This window comes from Somniosus microcephalus, unplaced genomic scaffold, assembly GCF_052327205.1.
Source record: "Somniosus microcephalus isolate GS21.2 unplaced genomic scaffold, FLI_Smic_1.0 unresolved_chr2, whole genome shotgun sequence".
Taxonomy (NCBI): Eukaryota; Metazoa; Chordata; class Chondrichthyes; order Squaliformes; family Somniosidae; genus Somniosus; species Somniosus microcephalus.
Window position 1 is genome coordinate 19,791,841 of NW_028225180.1, and position 20,130 is coordinate 19,811,970.

Here is a 20,130-nt window from a genome sequence, read left to right on the forward strand (position 1 = left end):
GACCGGGGGGGGGTATTGGGCGAGGGTGGGTCTCGGTTCGGCTCGGGGCGCGGGATCTGTTAAAGCTGTGTCTGTGTTGCAGGGAGGAAGTTGCGAAGAAGTTCGATGGGAAGCTGAACAAGCAGATGTCTGGGCCTCTGTATGAGGTGGTGAGCCGCATCATGAAGTCGCTGGTTAGCCGCAAGATCACCGTGCCGGGGAACTTCGTCGGTGGTGAGTGGGGACAAAGGACGAGGCAGGGGCAGTGTTCCCCTCCACATTTCATTCTGGCCGTGCGAGGCACCTTCACAGCACGGGCTGTTCAAGAACGGCTCATGGGCTCCGTTATCCGGGGTGCAGGTCGGGGCGGGGGTACAGGGAGGGGCGGGGGCACAGTATGGGGGTACGGGGAGGGGCGGGGCACAGTATGGGGGTACGGGGAGGGGCGGGGCACCGTCTGGGGGTACAGGGCGGGGCACAGTGTGGGGGTACGGGGAGGGGCGGGGCACAGTATGGGGGTACGGGGAGGGGCGGGGCACCGTCTGGGGGTACAGGGAGGGGCGGGGCACCGTCTGGGAGTACGGGGAGGGGCGGGGCACAGTATGGGGGTACGGGGAGGCGGGCGGGCACAGTATGGGGGTCTCAGGGAGGGGAGGGGCACAGTCTGGTGGTCCGGGGAGGGGCGGGTCACAGTCTGGGGGTACGGGGAGGGGCAGGGCACAGTCTGGGGGTACGGGGAGGGGCGGGGCACAGTCTGGGGGTCCGGGGAGGGGCACAGTCTGGGGGTATGGGGAGGGGTGGGGCACAGTCTGGGAGTACGGGGAGGGGCGGGGAGGGGAGGGGCACAGCATGGGGGTACGGGGAGGGGCGGGACACAGTCTGGAGGTCCGGGGAGGGGCGGGGCACAGTCTGGGGGTATGGGGAGGGGCGGGGCACAGTCTGGGGGTACAGGTGGGGCGGGGGCACAGTCTGGGGGTACGGGGTGGGGCGGGGCACAGTCCGGGGGTATGGGGAGGGGCACAGTATGGGGGTACGGGGAGGGGTGGGCCGGGGCACAGTCTGGGGGTACAGGGAGGGGCGGGGCACAGTCTGGGGGTACGGGGAGGGGCGGGGCACAGTCCGGGGGTATGGGGAGGGGCACAGTATGGGGGTACGGGGAGGGGTGGGCCGGGGCACAGTCTGGGGGTACAGGGAGGGGCGGGGTACAGTCTGGGGGTACGGGGAGGGGCGGGGCACAGTCTGGGGGTACGGGGAGGGGCGGGGCACAGTCTGGGGGTACGGGGAGGGGCGGGGCACAGTCTGGGGGTACGGGGTGGGCCGGGGCACAGTCTGGGGGTACGGGGAGGGGCGGGGCACAGTCTGGGGGTACGGGGAGGGGCGGGGCACAGTCTGGGGGCACGGGGAGGGGCGGGGCACAGTCTGGGGGTACGGGGAGGGGTGGTGCACAGTCTGGGGGTACGGGGAGGGGCGGGTCACAGTCTGGGGGTACGGGGTGGGCCGGGGCACAGTCTGGGGGTACGGGGAGGGGCGGGGCACAGTCTGGGGGTACGGGGAGGGGCGGGGTACAGTCTGGGGGTACGGGGAGGGGCGGGGCACGGTACGGGGTGTGGGGGCGCGGGGGTCCCGGGGCAGTGGTCCCGCGGTTCGGGGCGGGGGTCTTGTCCATGGGACGGGGTTACGGGGAGTTTCCTGAACCCCTCTCACACTCTCTCCCCCAGGAACTCCGGGGCCCACTGCATCACCTGCTCTTACAAGGCGAGCTCGGGCCTCCTCTACCCCCTCGAGAGGGGCTTCATCTACGTCCACAAGCCCCCCGTTCACATCCGCTTCGACGAGATCTCCCACGTTAACTTTGCCCGCGGTACGACCACCACGCGCTCCTTCGACTTCGAGATTGAGACCAAACAGAGCAGTCAGTACACCTTCAGCAGCATCGAGCGGTGAGTGAGGGGAGCATCGACTGGGGGGGGGCATCGTGCGTGGCCCATCGACCGGGGGGCATCGTGTGTGGCTCATCGACCGAGGGGGGCATCGTGTGTGGCTCATCGACCGAGGGGGGCATCGAGCGGTGAGTGAGGGGCCCATCTACCGAGGGGAGCATCAAGCGGTGAGTGAGGGGCCCATCGACCGAGGGGGGCATCGAGCGGTGAGTGAGGGGAGCATCGACTGGGGGGGGGCATCGTGCGTGGCCCTTCGACCGGGGGGCATCGTGTGTGGCTCATCGACCGAGGGGGGCATCGTGTGTGGCTCATCGACCGAGGGGGGCATCGAGCGGTGAGTGAGGGGCCCATCGACCGAGGGGAGCATCAAGCGGTGAGTGAGGGGCCCATCGACCGAGGGGGGCATCGAGCGGTGAGTGAGGGGCCCATCGACCGAGGGGAGCATCGAGCGGTGAGTGAGGGGCCCATCGACCGAGGGGGGCATCGAGCGGTGAGTGAGGGGCCCATCGACCGAGGGGGGCATCGAGCGGTGAGTGAGGGGCCCATCGACCGAGGGGGGCATCGAGCGGTGAGTGAGGGGCCCATCGACCGAGGGGGGCATCGTGCGTGGCCCATTGACCGAGGCCCATCGACCGGGGGGGCATCGTGTGTGGCTCATCGACCGAGGGGGGCATCGAGCGGTGAGTGCGTGGCTCATCGACCGAGGGGGGCATCGAGCGTGGCCTATCGACCGTGGGGTGGGGGGGCATCGAGCGGTGCGTTAGGGGCCGATTGACCGAGGGAGGCATCAAGGGTGGCCCATCGACCGAGGGGGGCATCAAGGGTGGCCCATCGACCGAGGGGGGGCACCGTGCGTGGCCCATCGACCGGGGGCGGCATCGAGCGGTGAGTGAGGGGCCCATCGGCCGAGGGGGCATCGAGGGCGGCCCATCGACCGAGGGGGGCATCGAGGGCGGCCCATCGACCGAGGGGGGCATCGAGGGCGGCCCATCGACCGAGGGGGGCATCGAGGGCGGCCCATCGACCGAGGGGGGCATCGAGGGCGGCCCATCGAACGAGGGGGGGCATCGAGGACGGCCCATCGACCGAGGGGGGCATCGAGGGCGGCCCATCGACCGAGGGGGGGCATCGAGCGGTGCGTACGTGGCCCATCGATCGGGGGGGGAGGTCGAGGGGTGAGAGTGGGGCTCATAGCGGCCGGGGGGGTTATCGGGGAATGTTACAGGGATTGATTAGTGGTGGTGTGTCCCCAGGGAGGAGTACGGGGAGCTGCGATCCCCGGGGAGTGAGGTATCGGGGAGCGTAGCCCAGGGCTACAGGGGTTGATTGACGGTGGCGGGTGTTGTGTCTGCAGGGAGGAGTACGGGAAGCTGTTCGATTTCGTCAACGCAAAAAAATTGAACATCAAGAATCGCAGAATAAAAGAGGTGAGGAAATCTCTCTGGCGCTCTGTCTCTCTCTCTCTCTCTCTGGCTCTCTCTCTCTGGCGCTCTCTCTCTGTCACTCTCTGGCTCTCTCTCTCTCTGGCGCTCTCTCTCTGGCGCTCTCTCTCTCTCTGGCGCTCTCTCTCTCTCTCTGGCGCTCTCTCTCTCTCTCTGGCGCTCTCTCTCTCTCTGGCGCTCTCTCTCTCTCTGGCGCTCTCTCTCTCTCTGGCGCTCTCTCTCTGGCGCTCTCTCTCTCTCTGGCGCTCTCTCTCTGGCGCTCTCTCTGGCGCTCTCTCTCTCTCTGGCGCTCTCTCTCTCTCTGGCGCTCTCTCTCTCTCTGGCGCTCTCTCTCTCTCTGGCGCTCTCTCTCTCTCTGGCGCTCTCTCTCTCTCTGGCGCTCTCTCTCTCTGGCGCTCTCTCTCTCTCTGGCGCTCTCTCTCTCTCTGGCGCTCTCTCTCTGGCGCTCTCTCTCTGGCGCTCTCTCTCTCTCTGGCGCTCTGTCTCTCTCTCTGGCGCTCTGTCTCTCTCTGGCGCTCTGTCTCTCTCTCTGGCGCTCTGTCTCTCTCTCTGGCGCTCTGTCTCTCTCTCTGGCGCTCTGTCTCTCTCTCTGGCGCTCTGTCTCTCTCTGGCGCTCTGTCTCTCTCTCTGGCGCTCTGTCTCTCTCTCTGGCGCTCTGTCTCTCTCTCTGGCGCTCTGTCTCTCTCTCTGGCGCTCTGTCTCCCTCTCTCTGGCGCTCTGTCTCCCTCTCTCTCTCTGGCGCTCTCTCTCTCTCTCTGGCGCTCTCTCTCTCTGGCGCTCTCTCTCTCTGGCGCTCTGTCTCTCTGGCGCTCTGTCTCTCTGGCGCTCTGTCTCTCTCTCTCTGGCGCTCTGTCTCTCTCTCTGGCGCTCTGTCTCTCTCTCTGGCGCTCTGTCTGTCTCTCTCTCTGGCGCTCTGTCTGTCTCTCTGGCGCTCTGTCTGTCTCTCTGTGCGGGCGGGCAGTGCTGGAAGGGCACACGCTCCACCCATCGCTGATTGTGGGGGGTGTGTGCGGCCCGGTCTCTAACTCGCTCCCTCTCTCTTTCTCTCTCTCTCCCCCTCCCTCCCCCGTTTAGACAGATGAGGTTTGTACGCCTGTCTGCGGTGTGAATAATCCCATCTGTTGCAATGCTGCACGGAGCCTGTTTCAGTCCCACTCGGGCCTGAGCCTGTTAGACGCTGGGAGTTTGTGTGTGAATGGGGTGCATGAGCTGCTGTATCTAACCCTGCACGTGTGTGTGTGAGAATGCGTGCTGTCCCCTGCATCCGTGCCGTGTGAGGTACTGCGCCCTGCCGTGGGATTAAGTTGCGCGCGCTCTGGATATAATCTCTGGCCCGGATTTCTTAAATGCTCCTCCCCTGGGGTACAGTCCCATGGGTGACTACCCACCATGGCCACTCCTTGTCTGAACCCGGCCGGCGTTGTCTGGATGTTATACTCAGCGGGCGGGCATCGCCTCAGACCCTGCAGGAGTCGGCGGGCAGGGATCAGGAGCAGGGACACAGCGGGGAGGGCGTTTAACCTGCGGACTCTCGGCGAGGGTTAGTGTCTGGTTTCTCGGGGGGGCAGGGGGGAAGCTGTTACTGACCCGGTCCCCGTCGCACTCACCCAGTTCACTGATTGGTTTACACCCCCCCCCCCCCCCCCAGTTCACTGATGGCCCCCCTGTCCTCTCCGCAGAACATTAAACAGAATTACGATGATTACGCCGACTCGGACGAGGATCAGCACGACGCATACCTGGAACAGATGAAGGCCGAGGGCCGGATCCGAGAGGAGGCAGCCAACGACAGCGACTCCGGGGATGAGACTGGTAACGGGGAGGGGGGGGACGCAGGGTTGGGAGGGGCGGGGCGAGGTGGGGTAGGGGTCGCGGCGGAGGGGAGATGGTATTGTCGTCCCTGCAAGCGTTCCACCCCACTCTCGGGTCAAAGCACAGGAGCTGCCTCGCCGCTGTTGGCGGGATCTTGTTGTGCACAGAAGGGCCGCCGCTTCTGCCTGCGGTACGCGGCCTGCCCCGGTCCTAGAGACCTTCAAGAGAGAGAGAGGTGCAGCACGAGGCTGGGTGTTCTGCAGCGAGTGTCTCACCTCCTGACTCCCCAAAGCCTTTCCACCATCTACAAGGCACAAGTCAGGAGTGTGATGGAACACTCTCCACTTGCCTGGATGAGTGCAGCTCCAACAACACTCAAGAAGCTCGACACCATCCAGGACAAAGCAGCCCGCTTGATCAGCACCCCATCCACCACCTTAAACATTCACTCCCTCCACCACCGGCGCACCGTGGCTGCAGTGTGTACTATCTACAAGATGCACTGCAGCAACTCGCCAAGGCTTCTTCGGCAGCACCTCCCAAACCCGCAACCTCTTCCACCTAGAAGGACGAGGGCAGCAGGCGCATGGGAACACCACCACCTCCAAGTTCCCCTCCAAGTCACACACCATCCTGACTTGGAAATATATCGGCCGATCCTTCATCGTCGCTGGGTCAAAATCCTGGAACTCCCTCCCTAACAGCGCTGTGGGGGCACCTTCACCGCACGGACTGCAGCGGTTCAAGAAGGCGGCTCACCGCCACCTTCTCAAGGGCAACTAGGGATGGGCAATAAATGCTGGCCTCGCCAACGATGCCCACATCCCAGGAATGAATAATAAACATTGGTGAGGTTTCCGAGGGTGACCCTGACCTTGTGGGTCTCAACCCCGAGCGATATCGGGGACAGGAGTAAACAGGAATATGGTTCACAAATGACTCAGAGGCACCTTTGTGTTTTCATTTCTTTCACAGATGAATCGTTTAATCCGGGCGAGGAGGAGGATGAAGTGGATGAAGAGTAAGTACCTTGGGAGACGGTGCGAGGGGTCCCTGTGTGGAGCTTTCCCGTCCCCTCCCTCTCTGTCTCTGGCTCGCTCTGTCTCTCACTTCTTCGCGGGGCCTGTGAGCTAACCGACCCTCCCTTCTCCCTCCCCCAGGTACGACAGCAACGCCGGGGGAAGTTCTTCCAGCAGCAACGACGACAGCGAGGGCGAGAAGGTCAAGAAAACTCCGGCAAAGAAAGCCAAGATCGTCAAAGAGAAAACCACGAGGAAAAGGCCGGAGGTAAATTTTCACCTTTCACCCTCTGGCACCTGGGGTCAAACCCAAAGTCAGGCAGTGTAGAGGGAGCTTTACTCTGTATCTAACCCGTGCTGTACCTGCCCTGGGAGTGTTTGATGGGACAGTGTAGAGGGAGCTTTACTCTGTATCTAACCCGTGCTGTACCTGCCCTGGGAGTGTTTGATGGGACAGTGTAGAGGGAGCTTTACTCTGTATCTATCCCGTGCTGTACCTGCCCTGGGAGTGTTTGATGGGACAGTGTAGAGGGAGCTTTACTCTGTATCTAACCCGTGCTGTACCTGCCCTGGGAGTGTTTGATGGGACAGTGCAGAGGGAGCTTTACTCTGTATCTAACCCGTGCTGTACCTGCCCTGGGAGTGTTTGATGGGGCAGTGTAGAGGGATCTTTACCCTGTATCTAACCCATGCTGTACCTGCCCTGGGAGTGTTTGATGGGGACAGTGTAGAGGGAGCTTTACTCTGTATCTAACCCGTGCTGTACCTGCCCTGGGAGTGTTTGATGGGACAGTGTAGAGGGAGCTTTACTCTGTATCTAACCCATGCTGTACCTGCCCTGGGAGTGTTTGATGGGACAGTGTAGAGGGAGCTTTACTCTGTATCTAACCCGTGCTGTACCTGCCCTGGGAGTGTTTGATGGGACAGTGTAGAGGGAGCTTTACTCTGTATCTAACCCGTGCTGTACCTGCCCTGGGAGTGTTTGATGGGACAGTGTAGAGGGAGCTTTACTCTGTATCTAACCCGTGCTGTACCTGCCCTGGGAGTGTTTGATGGGGCAGTGTAGAGGGAGCTTTACTCTGTATCTAACCCGTGCTGTACCTGCCCTGGGAGTGTTTGATGGGACAGTGTAGAGGGAGCTTTACTCTGTATCTAACCCGTGCTGTACCTGCCCTGGGAGTGTTTGATGGGACAGTGTAGAGGGAGCTTTACTCTGTATCTAACCCGTGCTGTACCTGCCCTGGGAGTGTTTGATGGGACAGTGTAGAGGGAGCTTTACTCTGTATCTAACCCGTGCTGTACCTGCCCTGGGAGAGTTTGATGGGACAGTGTAGAGGGAGCTTTACTCTGCATCTAACCTGTGCTGTACCTGCCCTGGGAGTGTTTGATGGGACAGTGTAGAGGGAGCTTTACTCTGTATCTAACCCGTGCTGTACCTGCCCTGGGAGTGTTTGATGAGACAGTGTAGAGAGAGCTTTACTCTGTATCTAACCTGTGCTGTACCTGCCCTGGGAGTGTTTGATGAGACAGTGTAGAGAGAGCTTTACTCTGTATCTAACCTGTGCTGTACCTGCCCTGGGAGTGTTTGATGAGACAGTGTAGAGAGAGCTTTACTCTGTATCTAACCCCGTGCTGTACCTGCCCTGGGAGTGTTTGATGAGACAGTGTAGAGAGAGCTTTACTCTGTATCTAACCCCGTGCTGTACCTGCCCTGGGAGTGTTTGATGGGACAGTGTAGAGAGAGCTTTACTCTGTATCCAACCTGTGCTGTACCTGCCCTGGGAGTGTTTGATGGGACAGTGTAGAGGGAGCTTTACTCTGTATCTAACCCGTGCTGTACCTGCCCTGGGAGTGTTTGATGGGACAGTGTAGAGGGAGCTTTACTTTGTATCTAACCCGTGCTGTACCTGCCCTGGGAGTGTTTGATGGGACAGTGTAGAGGGAGCTTTACTCTGTATCTAACCCGTATTGTACCTGCCCTGGGAGTGTTTGATGGGACAGTGTAGAGGGAGCTTTACTCTGTATCTAACCCGTGCTGCACCTGCCCTGGGAATGTTTGATGGGACAGTGTAGAGGGAGCTTTACTCTGTATCTAACCCTGTGCTGTACCTGCCCTGGGAGTGTTTGATGGGACAGTGTAGAGGGAGCTTTACTCTGTATCTAACCCGTGCTGTACCTGCCCTGGGAGTGTTTGATGGGACAGTGTAGAGGGAGCTTTACTCTGTATCTAACCCGTGCTGTACCTGCCCTGGGAGTGTTTGATGGGACAGTGTAGAGGGAGCTTTACTCTGTATCGAACCCGTGCTGTACCTGCCCTGGGAGTGTTTGATGGGACAGTGTAGAGGGAGCTTTACTCTGTATCTAACCCGTGCTGTACCTGCCCTGGGAGTGTTTGATGGGACAGTGTAGAGGGAGCTTTACTCTGTATCTAACCCGTGCTGTACCTGCCCTGGGAGTGTTTGATGGGACAGTGTAGAGGGACCTTTACTCTGTATCTAACCCGTGCTTTACCTGCCCTGGGAGTGTTTGATGGGACAGTGTAGAGGGAGCTTTACTCTGTATCTAACCCGTGCTGTACCTGCCCTGGGAGTGTTTGATGGGACAGTGTAGAGGGAGCTTTACTCTGTATCTAACCTGTGCTGTACCTGCCCTGGGAGTGTTTGATGGGACAGTGTAGAGGGAGCTTTACTCTGTATCTAACCCGTGCTGTACCTGCCCTGGGAGTGTTTGATGGGACAGTGTAGAGGGAGCTTTACTCTGTATCTAACCCGTGCTGTACCTGTCCTGGGAGTGTTTGATGGGACAGTGTCGAGGGAGCTTTACTCTGTATCTAACCCGTGCTGGCTGCTTGCTCCGGTTATTTAACCGTCACTGATGCCTCTGTTACTCCGCAGAGTAAGAGGTCCAAGGACAAGGATCCCAACGCTCCCAAGCGGCCCATGTCCACGTACATGTTGTGGTTGAACGCGAGCCGGGAGAAGATCAAGTCGGACAATCCCGGAATCAGCATCACGGAACTGTCGAAGAAAGCGGGAGAGCTGTGGAAAGCCATGACCAAAGACAAGAAGGAGGTCAGGAGCCTCCGTAACCTCGCCTGTCTCCACTCGTCTGCTGCTGAAACCCTCATCCGTCCCTCTGTGACCTCCACACTTGACTATTCCGACACTCTCCAGGCCGGCCTTCCATCTTCCACCCTCCGTAATCGACAGCTTATCCGAAACTCTGCTGCCCCGTGTCCTGACCGAGTGCCGTTCACCCGACACCCACCTCCCCCACCGAGCTCACTGGCTCCTGGCAACGCCTCAGATTTAAAATTCCCATCCTCGCGTTCAAATCGCTCCATGGCCTCGCCCCCTCCCTATCTCTGTAACCTCCTCCATCCCCTACAAACTTCCCTATCTCTATAACCACCTCCAGCCCCTACAACCCTCCCTATCTCTGTAACCTCCTCCAGTCCTACAACACTCCCAATCTCTGTAACCTCCTCCAGCCCCTACAACCCTCCCTATCTCTGTAACCTCCTCCAGTCCTACAACACTCCCAATCTCTGTAACCTCCTCCAGTCCTACAACCCTCCCTATCTCTGTAACCTCCTCCAGCCCCTACAACCCTCCCTATCTCTGTAACCTCCTCCAGTCCTACAACCCTCCCAATCTCTGTAACTTCCTCCAGCCCCTACAACCCTCCCTATCTCTGTAACCTCCTCCAGCCCCTACAACCCTCCCTATCTCTGTAACCTCCTCCAGTCCTACAACACTCCCAATCTCTGTAACCTCCTCCAGCCCCTACAACCCTCCCTATCTCTGTAACCTCCTCCAGTCCTACAACCCTCCCTATCTCTGTAACCTCCTCCAGCCCCTACAACCCTCCCTATCTCTGTAACCTCCTCCAGCCCTACAACACTCCCTATCTCTGTAACCTCCTCCAGTCCTACAACCCTCCCTATCTCTGTAACCTCCTCCAGCCCCTACAACCCTCCCGATCTCTGTAACCTCCTCCAGTCCTACAACCCTCCCTATCTCTGTAACCTCCTCCAGCCCCTACAACACTCCCTATCTCTGTAACCTCCTCCAGCACCTACAACCCTCCCAATCTCTGTAACCTCCTCCAGTCCTACAACCCACCCTATCTCTGTAACCTCCTCCAGCCCTACAACACTCCCAATCTCTGTAACCTCCTCCAGTCCTACAACCCTCCCTATCTCTGTAACCTCCTCCAGCCCCGACAACCCTCCCTATCTCTGTAACCTCCTCCAGCCCCTACAACCCTCCCTATCTCTGTAACCTCCTCCAGTCCTACAACCCTCCCTATCTCTGTAACCTCCTCCAGTCCTACAACCCTCCCTATCTCTGTAACCTCCTCCAGCCCCTACAACCCACCCTATCTCTGTAACCTCCTCCAGTCCTACAACACTCCCAATCTCTGTAACCTCCTCCAGCCCTACAACCCTCCCTATCTCTGTAACCTCCTCCAGCCCCTACAACCCTCCCAATCTCTGTAACCTCCTCCAGTCCTACAACCCTCCCTATCTCTGTAACCTCCTCCAGCCCCTACAACCCTCCCTATCTCTGTAACCTCCTCCAGTCCTACAACACTCCCAATCTCTGTAACCTCCTCCAGTCCTACAACCCTCCCTATCTCTGTAACCTCCTCCAGCCCCGACAACCCTCCCTATCTCTGTAACCTCCTCCAGCCCCTACAACCCTCCCTATCTCTGTAACCTCCTCCAGCCCCTATAACCCTCCCTATCTCTGTACCCTCCTCCAGCCCCTACAACCCTCCCTATCTCTGTAACCTCCTCCAGCCCCGACAACCCTCCCTATCTCTGTAACCTCCTCCAGCCCCTACAACCCTCCCTATCTCTGTAACCTCCTCCAGCCCTACAACCCTCCCTATCTCTGTAACCTCCTCCAGCCCCTACAACCCTCCCTATTTCTGTAACCTCCTCCAGCCCTACAACCCTCCATATCTCTGTAACCTCCTCCAGCCCCTACAACCCTCCCTATCTCTGTAACCTCCTCCAGCCCCAACAACCCTCCCTATCTCTGTAACCTCCTCCAGCCCTACAACCATCCCTATCTCTGTAACCTCCTCCAGCCCCTAAAACCCTCCCGATCTCTGTAACCTCCTCCAGCCCCGACAACCCTCCCTATCTCTGTAACCTCCTCCAGTCCTACAACCTTCCCTATCTCTGTAACCTCCTCCAGCCCCTACAACCCTCCCTATCTCTGTAACCTCCTCCAGTCCTACAACCTTCCCTATCTCTGTAACCTCCTCCAGTCCTACAACCTTCCCAATCTCTGTAACCTCCTCCAGCCTCTACAACCCTCCCTGTCTCTGTAACCTCCTCCAGCCCAACAACCCTCCCTATCTCTGTAACCTCCTCCAGCCCCTACAACCCTCCCTATCTCTGTAACCTCCTCCAGCCCCGACAACCCTCCCTATCTCTGTAACTTCCTCCAGCCCCTAAAACCCTCCCTATCTCTGTAACCTCCTCCAGCCCTACAACCCTCCCTATCTCTGTAACCTCCTCCAGCCCCTACAACCCTCCCTATCTCTGTAACCTCCTCCAGCCCCTACAACCCTCCCAATCTCTGTAACCTCCTCCAGCCCCTACAACCCTCCCTATCTCTGTAACCTCCTCCAGCCACTACAACCCTCCCTATCTCTGTAACCTCCTCCAGCCCCTACAACCCTCCCTATCTCTGTAACCTCCTCCAGCCCCAACAACTCTCCCTATCTCTGTAACCTCCTCCAGTCCTACAACACTCCCTATCTCTGGATCCTCCTCCAGCCCCGACAACCCTCCCTATCTCTGTAACCTCCTCCAGCCTCTACAACCCTCCCTGTCTCTGTAACCTCCTCCAGCCCTACAACCCTCCCTATCTCTGTAACCTCCTCCAGTCCTACAACCCTCCCTATCTCTGTAACCTCCTCCAGTCCTACAACCTTCCCTATCTCTGTAACCTCCTCCAGCCCCTATAACCCTCCCTATCTCTGTAACCTCCACCAGCCCCGACAACCCTCCCTATCTCTGCAACCTCCTCCAGCCCCTACAATTCTCCCTATCTCTGTAACCTCCTCCAGCCCCTACAACCCTCCCTATCTCTGTAACCTCCTCCAGCCCTACAACACTCCCTATCTCTGTAACCTCCTCCAGCATCTACAACCCTCCCTATCTCTGTAACCTCCTCCAGCCCCTACAACCCTCCCTATCTCTGTAACCTCCTCCAGCCCTACAACCCTTCCTATCTCTGTAACCTCCTCCAGCCCCTACAACCCTCCCTATCTCTGTAACCTCCTCCAGCCCCTACAACCCTCCCTATCTCTGTAACCTCCTCCAGCCCCTACAACCCTCCCTATCTCTGTAACCTCCTCCAGCCACTACAACCCTCCCTATCTCTGTAACCTCCTCCAGCCCCTACAACCCTCCCTATCTCTGTAACCTCCTCCAGCCCCAACAACTCTCCCTATCTCTGTAACCTCCTCCAGTCCTACAACACTCCCTATCTCTGGAAACTCCTCCAGCCCCTACAACCCTCCCTATCTCTGTAACCTCCTCCAGCCTCTACAACCCTCCCTGTCTCTGTAACCTCCTCCAGCCCTACAACCCTCCCTATCTCTGTAACCTCCTCCAGCCCCTACAACCCTCCCTATCTCTGTAACCTCCTCCAGCCCCTACAACCCTCCCCATCTCTGTAATCTCCTCCAGTCCTACAACACTCCCTATCTCTGTAACCTCCTCCAGCCCCGACAACTCTCCCTACCTCTGTAACCTCCTCCAGTCCTACAACACTCCCTATCTTTGAAACCTCCTTAAGCCCCTACAACCCTCCCTATCTCTGTAACCTCCTCCAGCCTCTACAACCCTCCCTGCCTCTGTAACCTCCTCCAGCCCTATAACCCTCCCTATCTCTGTAACCTCCTCCAGCCCCGACAACCCTCCCTATCTCTGTAACCTCCTCCAGCCCCGACAACCCTATCTCTGTAACCTCTTCCAGCCCCGACAACCCTCCCTATCTCTGTAACCTCCTACAGCCCGTACAACACTCCCTATCTCTGTAACCTCCTCCAGCCCCTACAACTCTCCCTATCTCTGTAACCTCCTCCAGTCCTACAACACTCCCTATCTCTGTAACCTCCTCCAGCCCCTATAACCCTCCCTATGTAACCTCCTTAAGCCCCTACAACCCTCCCTATCTCTGTAACCTCCTCCAGCCCATACAATCCTCCCTATCTCTGTAAGCTCCTCCAGCCCCAACATCCCTCGCTATCTCTGTACCCACCTCCAGCCCCCACAACCCTCCCTATCTCTGTAACCTCCTCCAGCCCCGACAACCCTATCTCTGTAACCTCTTCCAGCCCCTACAACCCTCCCTATCTCTGTAACCTCCTACAGCCCGTACAACCCTCCCTATCTCTGTAACCTCCTCCAGCCCCTATAACCCTCCCTATCTCTGTATCCTCCTCCAGCCCTACAACCCTCCCTATCTCTGTAACCTCCTCCAGCCCCTACAACCCTCCCAATCTCTGTAACCTCCTCCAGCCCCTATAACCCTCCTTAACTCTGTAACCTCCTCCAGCCCCTACAACCCTCCCTATTTTTGTAAACTCCAGCCCCTACAACCCTCCCTATCTCTGTAACCTCCTCCAGCCCCTACAACCCTCCCTATCTCTGTAACCTCCTCCAGCCCGACAACCCTCCCTATCTCTGTAACCTCCTCCAGCCCCACAATCCTCCCTATCTCTGTAACCTCCTCCAGCCCTACAACCCTCCCTGTCTCTGTAACCTCCTCCAGCCCAACAACCCTCCCTATCTCTGTAACCTCCTCCAGCCCCGACAACCCTCCCTATCTCTGTAACCTCCTCCAGCCCCGACAACCCTATCTCTGTAACCTCTTCCAGCCCCGACAACCCTCCCTATCTCTGTAACCTCCTACAGCCCGTACAACCCTCCCTATCTCTGTAACCTCCTCCAGCCCCTATAACCCTCCCTATCTCTGTAACCTCCTCCAGCCCTATAACCCTCCCTATCTCTGTAACCTCCTCCAGCCCCTAGAACCCTCCCTATCTCTGTAACGTCCTCCAGCCCCTACAACCCTCCCTATCTCTGTAACCTCCTCCAGCCCCTACAACTCTCCCTATCTCTGTAACCTCCTCCAGTCCTACAACCCTCCCTATCTCTGTAACCTCCTCCAGCCTCTACAACCCTCCCTGTCTCTGTAACCTCCTCCAGCCCTATAACCCTCCCTATCTCTGTATCCTCCAGCCCCTACAACCCTCCCTATCTCTGTAACCTCCTCCAGTCCTACAACACTCCCTATCTCTGTAACCTCCTCCAGCCCCTATAACCCTCCCAATCTCTGTAACCTCCTCCAGCCCCTACAATCCTCCCTATCTCTGTAAGCTCCTCCAGCCCAACAACTCTCCCTCTCTCTGTAACCTCCTCCAGCCCCGACAACCCTCCCTATCTCTGTAACCTCCTCCAGCCCCGACAACCCGATCTCTGTAACCTCTTGCAGCCCCTACAACCCTCCCTATCTCTGTAACCTCCTACAGCCCGTACAACCCTCCCTATCTCTGTAACCTCCTCCAGCCCCTATAACCCTCCCTATCTCTGTAACCTCCTCCAGCCCTACAACCCTCCCTATCTCTGTAACCTCCTCCAGCCCCTACAACCCTCCCTATCTCTGTCACCTCCTCCAGCCCCTATAACCCTCCCTAACTCTGTAACCTCCTCCAGCCCCTACAACCCTCCCTATCTCTGTAACCTCCTCCAGCCCCTATAACCCTGCCTATCTCTAACCTCCTCCAGCCCCTACATCCCTCGCTATCTCTGTACCCACCTCCAGCCCCTACAACCCTCCCTATCTCTGTAACCTCCTCCAGCCCTACAACCCTCCCTATCTCGGTAACCTCCTCCAGCCCAACAACCCTCCCTATCTCTGTAACCTCCTCCAGCCCCGACAACCCTCCCTATCTCTGTAACCTCCTGCAGCCAGCCCGTACAACCCTCCCTATCTCTGTAACCTCCTCCAGCCCCTATAACCCTCCCTATCTCTGTAACCTCCTCCAGCCCTACAACCCTCCCTATCTCTGTAACCTCCTCCAGCCCCTACAACCCTCCCTAACTCTGTAACCTCCTCCAGCCCCTACAACCCTCCCTATTTTTGTAAACTCCAGCCCCTACAACCCTCCCTCTCTCTGTAACCTCCTCCAGCCCCTACAACCCTCCCTATCTCTGTCACCTCCTCCAGCCCTACAACCCTCCCTCTCTCTGTAACCTCCTCCAGCCCCTACAATCCTCCCTATCTCTGTAACCTCCTGCAGCCCTACAACCCTCCCTGTCTCTGTAACCTCCTCCAGCCCTACAACCCTCCCTGTCTCTGTAACCTCCTCCAGCCCCTATAACCCTCCCTATCTCTGTACCCTCCTCCAGCCCCTACAACCCTCCCTATCTCTGTAACCTCCTCCAGCCCCTACAACCCTCCCTATCTCTGTAACTTCCTCCAGCCCCTATAACCCTCCCTATCTCTGTAACCTCCTCCAGCCCTACAATCCTCCCTATCTCTGTAACCTCCTCCAGCCCTACACCCCTCCCTATCTCTGTAACCTCCTCCAGCCCTAGAACCCTCTCTATTTCTGTAACCTCCTCCAGCCCCTACAACTCTCCCTATCTCTGTAACCTCCTCCAGTCCTACAACACTCCCTATCTCTGTAACCTCCTCCAGTCCTACAACACTCCCTATCTTTGTAACCTCCTTAAGCCCCTACAACCCTCCCTATCTCTGTAACCTCCTCCAGCCTCTACAACCCTCCCTGTCTCTGTAACCTCCTCCAGCCCTATAACCCTCGCTATCTCTGTATCCTCCAGCCCCGACAACCCTCCCTATCTCTGTAACCTCCTCCAGCCCCGACAACTCTCCCTATCTCTGTAACCTCCTCCAGTCCTACAACACTCCCTATCTCTGTAAGCTCCTCCAGCCCCTACATCCCTCGCTATCTCTGTACCCACCTCCAGCCCCTACAACCCTCCCTATCTCTGTAACCTCCTCCAGCGCCGACAACCCTCCCTATCTCTGTAACCTCCTCCAGCCCCGACAACCCTATCTCTGTAACCTCCTACAGCCCGTACAACCCTTCCTATCTCTGTAACCTCCTCCAGCCCCTATAACCCTCCCTATCTCTGTAACCTCCTCCAGCCCTACAACCCTCCCTATCTCTGTAACCTCCTCCAGCCCCTACAACCCTCCCTATCTCTGTAACCTCCTCCAGCCCCTATAACCCTCCCTAACTCTGTAACCTCCTCCAGCCCCTACAACCCTCCCTATTTTTGTAAACTCCTCCAGCCCCTATAACCCTCCCTATCTCTGTAACCTCCTCCAGCCCCTACAACCCTCCCTATCTCTGTAACCTCCTCCAGCCCCGACAACCCTCCCTATCTCTGTAACCTCCTCCAGCCCCTACAACCCTCCCTATCTCTGTAACCTCCTCCAGCCCCTACAACCCTCCCTATCTCTGTAACCTCCTCCAGCCCCTACAACCCTCCCTATCTCTGTAACCTCCTCCAGCCCCTACAACCCTCCCTATCTCTGTAACCTCCTCCAATCCTACAACACTCCCTGTCTCTGTAACCTCCTCCAGCCCTATAACCCTCCCTATCTCTGTAACCTCCTCCAGCCCCTAGAACCCTCCCTATCTCTGTAACGTCCTCCAGCCCCTACAACCCTCCATATCTCTGTAATCTCCTCCAGTCCTACAACCCTCCCTATCTCTGTAACCTCCTCCAGCCCCTATAACCCTCGCTATCTCTGTATCCTCCTCCAGCCCCTACAACCCTCCCTATCTCTGTAACCTCCTCCAGCCCCTACAGCCCTCCCTATCTCTGTAACCTCCTCCAGCCCCTACATCGCTCCCTATCTCTGTAACCTCCTCCAGCCCCTACAACCCTCCCTATCTCTGTAACCTCCTCCAGCCCCTACAACGCTCCCTATCTCTGTAACCTCCTCCAGCCCCTACAACCCTCCCTATCTCTGTAACCTCCTCCAGCCCCGACAACCCTCCCTATCTCTGTGCTTCCACAATTCTGGCCTCTTACACATCCCCACTCCACCATTGGCGGCCGTGCCTTACGCTGCCTGGGCCCCGAGCTCTGGAATTCCCTCCTTAAACACCTCCGCCTCTCTCTCTCCTCCTTTTACGACACTCCTGAAAACCTCCGTCTTTGACCAAGCTATTGGTCACCTGTCCTAATATCTCCTGATGTGGCTCGGTGTCAAATCCTCTCTGATTTGTGTTCCCGTGAAGCGCCTTGGGACATTTTACTCTGTGAAAGGCGCTGTATATAAAAGGGAGGTGTTGAATATCTGGAGCGAATCCGTATTGTCCAAGTGGCGAGAAGCTGGGAACTGTGGAGGAGCGGAGAGATTTAGGGGGCCAAGTACAGAAATCATTGCAAGCTGGTGGACAGGGACAAAAAGTAATTAACAAGACTAATGGAATGTTGGCCGTTATCTCGAGAGGGCTGGAATACAAAGGGGTTGTAGTGATGTTACATTTGTACAGAACTCTGGTCAGACCCCACCCGGAGTGACCGTGTTCAGTTCTGAGCACCTCGGAGGATATAGTGACGAGGCTTGTGTTCCCTCGTGTGTAGAAGATTAAGGGGCGATCGAATCGAGGTGTTTAAGATGATTAAAGGAGTCGATGGGGTCGATCGAGAGAAACTATTCCTCTGGTGGAGGGAGTCCAGAACAAAGGGGGGGCAGAACCTTAAAATTAGAGCCAGGCCGTTCAGGGGTGACGTCAGGAAGCACTTCTCGGGTCCGTCTGTTTGTGGATGTGTAGTTCAGTATCCCAACACTAATATTCTTGAATTTCTCCTCTCTGTCTGTGTGTGTGTCTGTGTCTGTGTGTGTGTGTCTGTCTGTGTGTGTCTGTCTGTGTGTGTCTGTCTGTGTGTGTCTGTCTGTGTGTGTCTGTCTGTGTGTGTCTGTCTGTGTGTGTCTGTCTGTGTGTGTCTGTCTGTGTGTGTCTGTCTGTGTGTGTGTGTCTGTGTGTGTGTGTCTGTGTGTGTCTGTGTGTGTGTGTCTGTCTGTGTGTGTCTGTCTGTGTGTGTCTGTCTGTGTCTGTCTGTGTGTCTGTCTGTGTGTGTGTCTGTCTGTGTGTGTCTGTCTGTGTCTGTCTGTGTGTGTCTGTCTGTCTGTGTGTGTGTCTGTCTGTGTGTGTCTGTCTGTGTGTGTCTGTCTGTCTGTGTGTCTGTCTGTGTGTGTCTGTGTGTGTGTGTCTGTCTGTGTGTGTCTGTCTGTGTGTGTCTGTGTGTGTCTGTCTGTCTGTGTGTCTGTCTGTGTGTGTCTGTGTGTGTGTGTCTGTCTGTGTGTGTCTGTCTGTGTGTGTCTGTGTGTGTGTGTGTCTCTCTGTCTGTCTGTCTGTATCTGTCTGTCTGTGTGAATCCCCTCCCAGGAGTGGGATGAGAAAGCTGCCATTGCGAAGAAAGAATACGAGAAAAAGATGGAGGAATACAGGAAGAGCGGAAAAGCAGAGTCGTTCAAAAAGAAAAAGTAAGTGGGAGCGAGAGTTAGTGGGGGGAGGGGGGGAGGGAGGAGTCTACAATTAGCCCTCGAGGGGAGGGGACATTGAATCGGCCACTCGAGAAGGAACAGCGACTCAGCAGCAAAGTAAGGATATTCAACCGGGTGTGGCTTCGTGCCGCGGCTATCCTGCCCCCACCCCAATGACCTGACTCCATGTTGTTCCTTTTTTTTAGGGAGTCTCCCAAGAAGTCAAAGGGCAAAGGTGAGAAGAAGACTCCACCCAGGTCAGTGAACAAGAGCCCGGTCAAAGGGGTCGGCGACAGCTTCAAGAGCAAAGAGTTTGTGTCGAGCGACGACAGTTCGTCCGACAGTGAGGCCAGCAAGGTGAGTGCGAGGGGCGGGGGGAGCGGAGCGGAGCAAGGGGAGGGGGGCGAGTGGGCAGCGGGGAGGAGGGGCGACGAGGGGAGGTGAGTGGGCAGCAGGTGGGGTAAGGGGAGGGGGGAGGGGAGCACGGTGAGTGTGCGAGGGGCGGGGGTGGGAGCTGGAGGAGGGGGAAGCTGAGGGGAGGGGAGCTCAGGGAGGTAAGTGGGCAGCAGGGGGGCGCGAGGTGAGTGGGCGACGGTCTGTCACTAATGGCGAATTGCTCTCTCCGCAGGGTTCTGATCGGGAGAAAGCTGCGAGCACACCCGCCACCTCGGAAGGATCGGGCTCTGACTAGAGGGGTTGGAGGTCAGTCTGCAGTTGTCGGGCGGGGGGATGGACCGAGGGCTCGACCCCCCCCCCCCTCTCTATCACCGAGGTCTGGAACAACCTCCTGTGAATCTCACCGCCCGTCTAACCCCGCTCCCTCTGGGCTCTGGGATTAGGTCCCTCGCCCCAGAGGCTGTCTGTCTGAGAGGGGGGGAGGGTGAGGCTCCCCCTGGTCGAGTTGCCTTGGGTTACCTCCTCCAGACCCCCCTCTCCCCTTCCCACCCCTCTGGCTGTCCATGATGTTTCAAGAGTATCAATAAAGTGTTTTTTTTCATATGTTGTGGAGGTTTTGTGTTTTGTGTTGACCTGTAAATGCCCGGTGCACCGTGTCTGCCGTGTGTACCATCTACAAGATAAGACTGCAGCAACTCGCCAAGGCTTCTTACCCCCTGCTGTCTGCATCCAGTCCCCCCGCCACTTTAATACCACGTGCCTTAAATTTTCCTATCCAGCCCCGTGTCGCAATTTAACCAAACCAGTGACCTCTACCACCTAGAAGGACAAGGGCAGGAGGTGCATGGGAACACCACCACCTCCAAGTTCCCCTCCATCCAGACTCGGAAATGTATCGCCGTTCCTTCATCGTCCGCTGCAGGGGGCAGGATTTGACCCTCAGGGTCTCGGTGTGAAAGGGCAGCGTTCGACCCCCCCTGCA

At 57.7% G+C, this 20,130-nt stretch overlaps 1 protein-coding gene across 1 annotated transcript; it reads left to right on the forward strand.

The window, feature by feature from the left end:
- The first annotated feature begins 27 nt into the window (after positions 1 to 27).
- Positions 28 to 19,751, forward strand: LOC147092237 (FACT complex subunit SSRP1-like). Its single transcript, XM_085975900.1, has 10 exons — positions 28 to 210; positions 1,697 to 1,919; positions 3,274 to 3,346; positions 5,041 to 5,173; positions 6,149 to 6,194; positions 6,334 to 6,460; positions 9,087 to 9,263; positions 18,655 to 18,752; positions 18,959 to 19,109; positions 19,381 to 19,751. Exons 1-10 carry the CDS (start codon positions 126 to 128, stop codon positions 19,441 to 19,443), a joined length of 1,176 nt encoding a protein of 391 aa, XP_085832026.1. The 5' UTR covers positions 28 to 125; the 3' UTR covers positions 19,444 to 19,751.
- Positions 19,752 to 20,130: the final 379 nt, after the last annotated feature.

What these genes read in the sequence shown, in the direction of transcription:
- LOC147092237 (XM_085975900.1), top strand. Translation starts at nt 126, where the DNA reads ATGTCTGGGCCTCTGTATGAGGTGGTGAGCCGCATCATGAAGTCGCTG. An exon ending in ACCTTCAGCAGCATCGAGCG is followed by an intron (nt 1,920 to 3,273) that starts GTGAGTGAGGGG and finishes TTGTGTCTGCAG; the next exon opens with GGAGGAGTACGGGAAGCTGT. An exon ending in CGACTCCGGGGATGAGACTG is followed by an intron (nt 5,174 to 6,148) that starts GTAACGGGGAGG and finishes TTTCTTTCACAG; the next exon opens with ATGAATCGTTTAATCCGGGC.